Here is a 12,120-nt window from a genome sequence, read left to right on the forward strand (position 1 = left end):
TCTTAGTAACATATATAACGAGAGAAATGATAGAATATAGTCATGTACTTGTTTTACATATCTGAGAAGAGTAATTATGCTGCATTTCACTTCTGGATGGGCTCCGTGTTTTGGAGATATATATATATATATATATATATATATATATATATATATATATATATATATATATATATATATATATATATATATATATATAAAAGATAAAATCCACGAAGAAAACGAAACACTGGAGTGCTGCGAGGCCTTTCGACACTTATGTCCTTTACTGCTAAGTAAAAGACGCAGCACTCCAGTGTTTCCGTTTCCTTCGTGGATTTTATCTTTATTTATATATTCATCACGTTCCATATTTTCGTGATTCAGTTATATATATATATATATATATATATATATATATATATATATATATATATATATATAAGTGTATATATGGATATATATATAATATATATACATGTATATATGGATATATAATATATATATATATGTATATATATATATATATATATATATATATATATGTATGTATGTTTGACTCTTCGTGTCTGTGTAAACAAATAACATTAAGGTTCTCCTGCTTTAGACCATTATACTGTAATGTAATTGCCCGAAGAACACATTCCAAACCATTTTGGCTCTCTCTCTCTCTCTCTCTCTCTCTCTCTCTCTCTCTCTCTCTCTCTCTCTCTCTCTCTCTCTCTCTCTCTCTCAGTGATTCATTGGTATGCGTTCGTTAGCCAATTCTACGTTAGATCTAATGACCTCATTGTGATCGTCAGTCGGAATTTCTATCGATAAGTCTACGATCACGTGTACACAGAACTATAGTCTATTGCATATTTGCTCATAATGCACTACGATATCTCTGCATATATCTGCAAGAATGAGCATAATCAGGGTTTATGCTCACGAAAGAATCATGTCCTATCATCAGCAAAGAGCATCTTCTTGCTTCTGATATTCGGTGACGTCATATATCAGCTTAAAAGCTAAATGTAAATGTCACGTCTCAAGTGGGTGAACTTATCAATGGGTTTCCTCTTCTCTCCTTTCAAGTCTTCTCCTTCTTCTCCTTGTGCTTCTGTGTAGGAAGTTAGGCCCATGAGACTGCGTCTATTGCACTGACTCGTAGCTTTTAAATGAGGAGAGTATAAAGGTGTCTTTGTCTATTTTTCAGATATCAGAGTCTATCTACCACGTCTTTGTTACAATGGTGACGCTTGAGCACATTTTCGTAGTATTCCAAAATGACCTGAGCACACTTTCGTATTGCTTCATTCTCATCCCTTCGTATAGCAAATGACTGAACGATTAACGACCGCTGAAAATTGATAAACAAGCCAAAGATTTATGCATCTGTCCGTAGCAGATGGAACTATATGGACTACGATGGCCTAGTAAAAAAAAGTTTATAATCTGATGATTTAAGCGATTTGACTCTTACTACACTTCCGTAAAGCATGGCTCTCTATAAATGTAAAAAAAAAAAAAATTATTCTTAACACGATAACCATGACATTTTAATAAAAACAGAAAAGAGTGTAAATAAATTCACTAACACAAGGACAAATGAACCTCAGCACATACGCCTAAAGGTCTTTTGAGTCTTCGTGTGAGAAAATAAACAAGGAACGGTGACGAAAATATTGGCGATGTCTTTAACAACAGAAAGGTAAAAGAAAGAGAGAAAAAAAATCCTTACAATATAGAAGAGCGCCTCTCTCGGATGCTTCCCGTATTTAGTGAAGAGCAGCTCCTGGAATATTCCCATTCTCGCCGACATGAAGAGCGCGAAGGTCAGAATGCCGATTCCCATCAGCCATGTGACGAAGCTGGACACACCTCCCTCGGCCACTTTTTCCTCTTCATCGTCCTGTGATAAGAATTCGAAAGCTTTTATTAGGTTTGTTTACATTTGTACGTACAAAATGTAGGGTCTGTTTTCCCTTTTTCATAAGATTTCATATACGATTTACTTAGCTTGTACTGAAGAAATTCAAGTTTTTACAAGCTCTGTCATACAGCATTTGTAACATTATACAATATCCAGTTATATGAAATCTAATGTTCCTGCTAAAGAGACTATTAAAAAAAGATATGAGAAGACCGAAACTGAACTTGGAACGCTAGTACAGTACTACTGACGCGGGAAGTTAAATTCCAGAAAACTTAAGGCTTTAGAAGGCCAGTTGAGAATAAGCAGTAATGCATATTTTCGACCATCTCATCCATTTCTAACGTTATTCAGCTAAACTATAGACAACATGTGTCTCGGCCTTGACCACATTCTCTCTCTCTCTCTCTCTCTCTCTCTCTCTCTCTCTCTTCCGCTGAATCTCATAAATATTCTCGATCACACCATCCATTGCTGACGCTTTCAACTGACTATAGGTAACACATGTCTAGGCCTTGACCACATTCTCTCTCTCTCTCTCCCCGCTACTATAGTTAGCTTAATCTCTACAACAACAGATCATGCCTACAAGCTCTGTGGTGTTGATTATTTTGTCAAGTAACAGGACTACCAAGTCCAGCACAGATGGGATGTACATTTTAGAGCGAGTACCTTTGTTACTTCGTCTTGAGTCCTATGTAAAAATACTCACGTAATTTGTGGTTTCGGAACTTTAACTACAGATACGGTGTGTGCGTGTGTATGTGATTGCATACTTGTATATTTCGGACTGAGGGCCTGTCTACAGCTAGGTCTAATTTAGCAAACCACCTGACGCTAGTCAACATAACGGAGACTGTCTCATATATTACAATTGGCTATAAAAAGATAACCAAATCATTCTTAAACTGAATATATTCCGACACTATGGATATATAATAACTGTAATTAAAAGACAATGTTGAAACAATTGTTGGGAGAGGAGTAAGGAAAGTAAGCTGGAAGAAAGATAATATGAACGAATGGAAGGGGTTGAAGCTAGTGGCCGAAGGGTCGCTATAAAGAACCTAAGGTCATGCCTCCAGCGCACCGCGTGAGGTGCGCTCTGATGGCATTAACCCCCTACGAGACAAGTGCTTGTCTTGACGGCCTGAATCCCATAAATCAATACAGAATCAAAAATGGTCAGTACAGACCAACGCTTTATACCGTAGTTGTGATAACTTATTCTATGAGGTGGCCTGCACCATGTTGGAAAAGACTAAAAACATGTAAAAAATAAGCAGAAGTTTCTTCGGCGCAATCGAGTTTTCTGTACAGCCCCTACAGCGTATAATCAAGGCCACCGATAATAGATCTATCTTTCGGTGGTCTCGGTATAATGCTGTATGAGCCGCGGCCCATGAAACTTTAACCACGGTCCGGTAGTGGCCTATCCTATATCGTTGCCAGAAGCACGATTATGGCTAACTTAACCTTAAATAAAGTAAAAACTGCTGAGGCTAGATGATTGCAAGGTGGATGATCGACATACCAATTTGCAGCCCTCTAGTCTCAGTAGTTTTTAAGATCTGAGGGCGGACAGAAAAAAGTGCGGACGGGACGGACAAAGCCGGCACAAAAGTTTTCTTTTACAGAAAACTAAAAAAGGAGAAACCTAAGTTTTTCTTTCCCTCTTACCAAGTTTTCCGCCGAGGCTAGCGTGCAGATGATGGTCCCCAGCGTGATCATGAGAACCGAGGCGTACTTCGTCCTGGTGTATTTCCTGCCCAGGACTAAAACGCCCATGATCAGGCTCGCTATGAGTCCTCCCTGAAAGTATTTTAAAAAACTGGTCAGGATGACTTTTACTGCATAAGTGTTTGATCTGCTTTTCGTGCAAGCGTGTATTCATACATACATCGTGTATACGTGCACGAAACTTAGGTCTATCTATATTTACGAAAGTATGTAATTAACTTTGTTTTTATTTCATACTTAAATACAGTATGTATGTATGTATGTATGTATGTATGTATGTATGTATGTATGTATGTATGTATGTATTATGTATGTATGTATGTTACACAAGAATTAATTAGTCATGAATTCAATTATATAGTTAATCATATGCTAAGTACATGATTAATTAAAAGTTAAACATATGCTAAACACACAGATTGACAAAATGACATAAAGTTGTCAATCTTATTTCCATATATGTACTAAAAATATATATTTATTTAAATTAAATACGTACACTTACATATATGCAAATTAGGAATTTGTTTCCACAACCTGCACATATGCATACATAAAATGATGCTTAGTTTACGTACATACAGCTGTAGTAGCTTAATTTTTCATAAGTGAATATTCAATTACTGAATGAGACTACAGAAAGTTCGATTAGCCTAGCTCAAATAGTTTACAAAATTTAAGTCAACAGACCTAGAATAGTCACTAATTTGGCTTTATACAATTAAAAACGAACTAATAGATTTGTCAACCAAATTTTGACAAGTCAACAGACCTAAAACAGTCATTGAATTAGATTTGATTCTTTTAAAAACGAACTAGATATGACAAACCGCCGTGGGTCTAGACGAGAGAGAACGTGACTTCTTGCAACTTACGCTCCTGAAGATGATGTGCAATGGCATGGATATCTTGAACCCGAAGGCCATGTTGTTGGTGACGTTGACGGTGAAGAACATGAAGACCAAGATGAGGTATTCCCTGGGAAGAGAGAGAGAGAGAGGGAGAAAGTTTACATGAATCGAATAATAATGCTAATGCATTGCTGTTGTTTGGAAAACCAGTACTGCGCCACAAGTAGGCTACTCGATAGACGCATGCGCACTATGATTGTCCATGATGAGCAGTTATGACCGAATACACTGATATTATCTTCATTATTTTTTTCCTATTTAGGAGCACTAAAAGGACATTAAAAAGAACTTTACAACACTTGATTCGGGATATAGTACAACGATACAAGTACTGGATATGCGCATGATCATTGCGCACTATAAACCAGGCTTGGAGTAATTACATATGCTTTATGTCACTTACATTTACAATTATAATTACCTGTCCTATTATCAAATTAAAATTACAGCTAAAATTACAAGGATGGAAAAATCCCAAATACAATTATAATTATAATTACTCAGTTACAAATACATATATTCTATTTGTTGTGCAATTAATTATATTTCGTACACCTACTCCCATGGAAAAAACAAACAAAATGCAGATTGTTGCAAAAAAGAACGTACACGTGAGTTTGGTCTCCTTTTAAAATAAATTTATGCAACAATTGTAAGTTATAACTTGTAAAAGCTTTAGTACAAATACAAAAGAAACATATTTTTATTTTGGACCTCCTCCAGACATTAACGTTAACATGAATACTTCTCATCCTATGATTTGCCTAAGCAAATTGCTAGTATCTTTACTGTGTTGAAAATTATAATGCTTATAAGAAAACAAAACTGAATTACAAAAACTCAGACTTTAAGAAAATCAACCGGTAGAAAAAACTTTCACACAACGTGTTTACTTTATAGCAAACACCACCACCCGCCCCCTCCCCCCCCCCCCGCCTCCTCACTATGTTCGGTATAAAAATCTGTCAAAGCACTATTTATATCATGTAATCATAATTCATTTTATGATATCGTGACTCAATTACAGTAAATACAAAGTTACTTTATCATTAAAAAAATTCAATTGCAATTACAATTACCATTATGTAAAAAAGAAACACAATTACTATACAATCAGCTTAAAAATGTGTAATTAATTACATTTCAATTAAATTACATTTCAATTAAATTACAATTACAATTACTCCGCGCCTGCTGTAAACGTCCACTCTAAGCCGATATCACCCCGGAATATAATATTATCTTCAATTTAGGAGCACTAAAACGACATTAAATGAACAAACACTCACTTGATTGGGATGACATTTTTCGTCTGGCCGAAGTTAGTGACGCTTATGAAGCCTTCCACCGCGATAAACAGGAACTGGAAAAACGTGATGATGTTTCCGCAAGCCGGTTCATCTCTGCCGATGAAAATAAGATGATAAATGAATTAACCAGATATTCAACACTATATACACAGGAATGCCCTTCAGTTCTCCCCATCGTCAAAAGCACGAATATATATCTTTAATTTCTAATTTTTTTTCTAATTCAGATGTTTTTCATTGCTATCTGATGTGCGGGATATGCTCATTATTCCAAGGACAGCATGGCAGTCATTGCTTGCATTATACTAATCATAGTTTCATTATATTCTTCATTATTACACAGCTTGTTTGCTTATAGAACATTGCTTAACAGGTATATAGGAATTAAGTTCACAGTTCTTTATTGCAAATTGCTTTTCAATTCCGAGATGCATATCCCCATTTTCTATATCCGCTACTAGAGATATTCACCCGGGGTAATTAATAAATTCTAACATCCTGATAAAACACATTGGCTCTTTTTTTAATTTCATCTGGATACTTACTTGACCAACAGTTCGAGGAAAACGACGTTGCTACAGCAGCCGATGAAAACGAAAAGAATGGCGCTGAAGGCCCCCATCTTTCAGGCGCTCTTCTTCCCTGCAGTCTGTGAAGGAAAGATGGTCCCAAATTATCCCTTGAGTTTTTTATTTTTAGTTTTTGCTTGTTGGAGAGCAGTTAAAATGTTTTGTATTTACTTGTTACATTAATTACAGGATATCTAAAAAGCACCCTCATTTCAAGGTGTTAACTGCATTATTATTACTATTATTATTATTATTCAGATTGAACCCTATTCATATGGAACAAACCCCCCAATTTGAAATTCAAGCTTCCAAAGAATATAGCATTCGTTTGAAAGAAGTAACAGAAGGTAATTGGAGAATTTAAACGGTATTATTAATGAGGGCAAAACACTCATATCAATGCTTATAAAATTATGTACGTGTTTATTGACTGCATATTCGAGAAAACTTTCGTTCCTGTTATTTTCAACACTCGTGTACACATCCACCCGTGGTAGCTTGTGAATGCTGATTCGCGCGCACACACGCACGCGAACACACACACACGCGCGCACACACACACATACACACACTAACAGTTAATATATATGATATGGGTCCTATTCGTTACATTTATACCGTTTATAAAACGACAGTTCTCACAAATAGGCTTAAGTTAACTAATACACATATCATACAAAACTAAAACACTTATTCCGGTATGCATGTTCATATACATATCACAAACACGTAGGAGCAGAGAGAGAGTGAGAGAGAGAACATACTCGTACACACACACACACACATACACACAGCACTCGAGCGAGCGTGTTAGTACACATACACAACACAAATACCCTCGAGCATGAGAGAGAGAGAGAGAGAGAGAGAGAGAGAGAAGGACATACATACACAAACAGACATGCTTCATGAATATGATGGCACCTGTTCGTTCGCCTTTTGTATAGACCAATAAACATCAAAACAACTTTTCAGCAGACTATATCCTCCCATGTTAAGAAATCTATATAACCGATTTTGTTTTTTTCAGTTGTCACTTTAACAAAATAATTTCCGTTTAGGAATTCTATATATTAGCTCCGCGCCTGTTTTTACCTTTTCAACTGATTTTTTCTACACTTTTAGGGGTTCTGATACTGGCGGTGCATCTGTTTGCTGTCGGCCAAATGGAATGTCCCTTCGCCGTGTTTAGTACTGGCCCGGGGGGTGGGGGGGGGTTACCCATACGTTAACAAGTTATCGCACTTGCCGGACGGGATATGAACCGTTCGAAACAGTCTCGTGAAGATCGCGTATGGAAACCCCTTGTTGGATGGACTTCAGGGGTTAATTACAGGTTAATTACACTCGAGCGCCAAAATTTAAAGGTAAATTCATAATTAGCAACCAAAAAACTGTAGTAAAAGTTAAGTTAGAAGGCAGTCGCCGCCTCGGAGCTACTATATAGTTCTACCAGGTATAGGCCCATCACATCCCTCCTAAATATTTTCTATTCCTCCTTACTCTGAGATTTATGCAGTGATACCATTAGCTATCACTTTTACTACACAATGCCCTTAAAAATCAACTATTTCTATTATTTGACCATCAATGCTACCTTTATCCTCTTACAGATCCTGTAAGACTCACCAGTTCCTGCAACTTCTCTTCTCTTTTACCATTTATTTTCAACTTTGTCCTCTTACAAATTCTGTGAGACGTACCAGTCTCCGTGACCTTTCTTCTCCATCACCACGCATTTTCAACTTTACTCTTTCACAAATGCTATATAACTTAACAGCTCCTGCAACTTCTTTCCTCTGTCTCCAATAAACACTTTGCAGCTGCATAATTTTTTCTACTTGTCCTATATCACTCCATACATTTCAGTTAAACAGCCACAGAAACATAAAACAGAGTCTTAGAACCACATTTATAACAACTAGCATTTCCAATGACCACCTAATTGTGATAACTTCACTAATCACCTGGGAGCACAGTTTTTGGAGTTAGAAGACCCTGACCAAGGTCTAGATCTTGACCTTGACTTACTTAGATAAGATTTAAGAGAAGGGAAGCTGGAGGTGAGTGGAGATTTGTGGAAGATAATGCACAGGAAAGACTAGAGTGGCCTCCAGCCACTGTCTCTGTTGATATTTTAACATAATCATCTGTCTGGGCGGTTCCAAATCATATGATTTCGGTAAGGGTTTTTTCCTGGCTCGATTCTCTTTCCCAAGTATAGTCATTATTATAATGTATCATATATATATACACATATATATATATATATATATATATATATATATATATATCAGGATGTAAACAATTCATATATATATATATATATATATATATATATATATATATATATATATATATATATATATATATATATATATATATATACACACACACAAACCAATGTTCCTCCAGTATTGTTTACACCCTGACAAGTTGCTAGAATAATAATATGCACACACACACACACACCACACACAGACACGCACTCGCGCGCGCACCAAAAACTGCTCTATACCCCACAAAAATAACTCACCTGTTATCACGAGCGATTCAGTTACAAAAAGGAGAGTGCTGAAGCATAAAGTAACTCGGCATTTGTCCTGAGTATTCACAAGCGCTGGAACTCAGCTGATTTTGTTAAAAATTCATCACTTTTAGCACCATGTACCCACCACAACTTATTTAGACCGTTACGACAGTTAATCAAAAAAATAAATAACAGTGATTTGGGATTTAACGAAGGTTGGTAACTGCAGCACGCAGTGCGCGCAACGAGGGATAACGTGGACTTGAGAATAGCTGCAATAGCGCCGATCGACAGCGCCTGGCATACTGAAAACGCCGTCAGCTGGCAATCTGTGAGAATGTGTTTGGAGCACAGATTTCCGACGGTAGATAGCGCGCATATTGTTATTTATGGCGCCATATTAAATGAAGACGAGTTGATCATTCTCGCGATGCTAACATAACTTTTTGGACTCTTAGCTTCAAGCCAAGATAAATCAATTTAACGTAAAGTTTAAATTTGTGAGCAGGGTTCTGTTTGCAGGACAGATTTCCAACGTTTAGATAGCGCTCGTAATGTTAGTTTTGCCGCCATCTTGAATGGAGGCGAATTGATCACGCTCACTACGCTGACATGACACTCGGAACTGCCAGCTTTATGCTAAAACAAATTCATCTAAGGTAACAATGGAAATTTATCATCAGGTATACCAAGTGACCCCTCACAAATGCATGGAAGATTCCGCCTTGGTCTAATGATCGATAGAGCAACTCGATTGATCTGCCGAACTGTTGGAGAGTCGTAAGCTTTTACGAGTGGCCTTCGATCCGCTTTGGTGACGAAGATGAGACTAAAATGAAGTGATAAGAAGATAAAATCATCTGTATAAACAAAAAGAGTCCTTAGACAAATGTTTGGAGACTTTATCTCTGCAATACAATGCAATTGCTTCTGAAGAGTATTCATTAGAATAACGAGAATTGCACTGAGCCGAGAGATAGGCCCATAAAGTTGAAAGTTATCGTTTTGATTGGAACACTGTTTATCATTCTTTGTTTAGTCTTTTTTTGTGAAAAATATCTTTTTGCTCTCTCCCTCTCTCGTAATGTTCAAAACTGCACATAAGTCAAATAACCTAAGTACTGATTTTAATATTTACAATTAATTGTAATAACTGAAAAAATAATTACAAACTTTGTTTCAAGCTTAAATTAAATCATTGTAATTCAGATCATAAGTTATTTCATAACACAAATCAAGAACGGATTTTATACTCTCAGAATTATTATTGTCGATCGTAAACGGGTGAATACTTCTGTCGTTTACGTTCAGACTAGAGTGAGAAAGAGAGAGCGATGCCTTTATTATACGCAAAATGTTTTTTGGCCACAGTATATCAGTGACAATGTGCAAAAGTAATCATGACTGGTGACACTCTATTAGTAACGTAGAAAATAAGCAATATATAGTGTTATTTTTCTAAAAATTTAAGCAACATACATATCTATTTTATTCTTTATTAAGTGCTAACCACCATAAACATGAAGCCATTACCAGCCCAAATCTTTCTTTGTAAATCATAAGCCTTTCTTTCCTAAACCTTCTGTCGGGTATAAAAAGAACTCTCTGTTGAGCTCCGTGACGTCGCACCCAAAACTGAATTTCTGTTTCTGTACCTCTTTACAATCGATAATTATTCAGTTTCCTTCCCTCAACTGCAGAACCTTGGAGTTATCTCCTGGCTTCCGCTTTTTCCTGATACCTATAATCTCCCATCTTTCCAGAGGCGGATAGTACGAAGGCGAGGGTGGGTGGTATGGGCGGTTTCCTAAATCCTTCGTAGTGTAATCTTGTATTATCCCCGTTTCATGTAAGCATAAAACTGGTCGGTGAATTAGGCTGCCTGTGCGTGCGTATGAGAGAGAGAGAGAGAGAGAGAGAGAGAGAGAGAGAGAGAGAGAGAGAGTATAATAAGACGGAAATGTCAGTTAACATTAAACTAAACAGCCAAATCTGCAGTCTTACTTTTACATTCACGATTGTTTTGCCAAAAGTGCCTGATGCTGTTAAAAATGGCTGTTACGTAACGAGACGCCGGAAGAGGTCATTTTTCGTGGAGCAAATCAAGACTGCAACGATATTTTTTTTTTATATTTGTTCTTATTCCAAGGAAGAAGGAATTTCTTTGCTTTCATACAAAATACAAACCATGATATGGAAGTGAAATAAAAAAAAAAATATAAATGTATTCTAAAGTCTCTATGATTCTTGAACTCACGAAGAGGATTTGAAATAAAGATTTGTTGAAGAATCTCCTGAGCGAAGATTTCTCGATGTAAATAACCTGATTTTAGCAGTGAACTTCTTACTAGTTTAGTCAGACTAAAAGGAAATTTATTTTAAGAGCTTTTAAATAAAACTAGGATTCAGTTTGTCATTCTTCAAGTTACGAAATTCCAAAATAAATAAACTAGTGGACACACTGAATATGCAAATATCTTTTAAATAGACGTATCGAAGTCAGTCCTATTTACGTTGTAACATCGTCAACACCTTACCTTAGTGAGTTGGTTCTGACAGCAAATAAGCTATTTAAAGGAACTTGCTCAGCCTTGCTCCATCTTATTCACTGATAACACACTGTAAATAACACAACATATCCTTAACAACTCAGGTAAACGCTGATATATTACAGATGAATTAAAAATAAGCGCGAAACAACACTGTATCACAGTATAAAGTCTGCAGGAAGATAAACATCTCCAGACCCAGGCGTCGAAGATTTGTAGCCCAGCCAAGCCTTGGCTCAAGGGCGCACAGACGTACGATTCACAAAACTTTTAACCTCAAGTCCCGATATGTCACCGTTACGTAACCCACTTTGAGATCGAATGCGTTTTATATGTTCCTTGAAATGCACCTTAGAGAATTTTCTTGAATGCTGAAAGAATTACATAGGAAAAGTGTTATGCAGTGGGTCTACTGTATATGTCACGTTTCATCCTATCTATCATTGTGACTCGCAGAAGGCCACCATAGCACCTGACCATGCATCTCTAGGGATGTTTTCAAGGTTGATAAAGAATAACAATGCTTCTCTCTCTCTCTCTCTTGCTAACCATTAGTATAGCTGTTTAAGCATAGGCCTAATCGTTGATATACAGTACTATTGGCCTTTTCGAAT

At 36.6% G+C, this 12,120-nt stretch overlaps 1 protein-coding gene across 3 annotated transcripts in view; it reads right to left on the reverse strand.

Moving 5' to 3' along the window:
* The window catches only part of LOC136854638 (UDP-xylose and UDP-N-acetylglucosamine transporter-like), a 34,510-nt gene that overhangs the window by 6,292 nt on the left and 16,098 nt on the right, over positions 1-12,120 (reverse strand). Inside the window, exons 1-6 of one of the 3 annotated variants that reach the window (XM_067131211.1) lie at positions 11,495-11,716; positions 6,404-6,507; positions 5,838-5,951; positions 4,513-4,615; positions 3,578-3,709; positions 1,706-1,876 (exon numbers count right to left, since the gene is read on the reverse strand). In XM_067131211.1, coding sequence (XP_066987312.1) covers positions 1,706-1,876; positions 3,578-3,709; positions 4,513-4,615; positions 5,838-5,951; positions 6,404-6,480 — 597 coding nt within the window. In that variant the 5' untranslated portion in view covers positions 6,481-6,507; positions 11,495-11,716. Of the gene's footprint in view, positions 1-1,705; positions 1,877-3,577; positions 3,710-4,512; positions 4,616-5,837; positions 5,952-6,403; positions 6,508-8,963; positions 9,889-11,494; positions 11,717-12,120 lie in introns of those variants that run through there. The other 2 variants (XM_067131203.1, XM_067131215.1) reach the window with 2 other exon arrangements.

Source organism: Macrobrachium rosenbergii, chromosome 3 (genome assembly GCF_040412425.1).
Source record: "Macrobrachium rosenbergii isolate ZJJX-2024 chromosome 3, ASM4041242v1, whole genome shotgun sequence".
Classification (NCBI taxonomy): Eukaryota; Metazoa; Arthropoda; class Malacostraca; order Decapoda; family Palaemonidae; genus Macrobrachium; species Macrobrachium rosenbergii.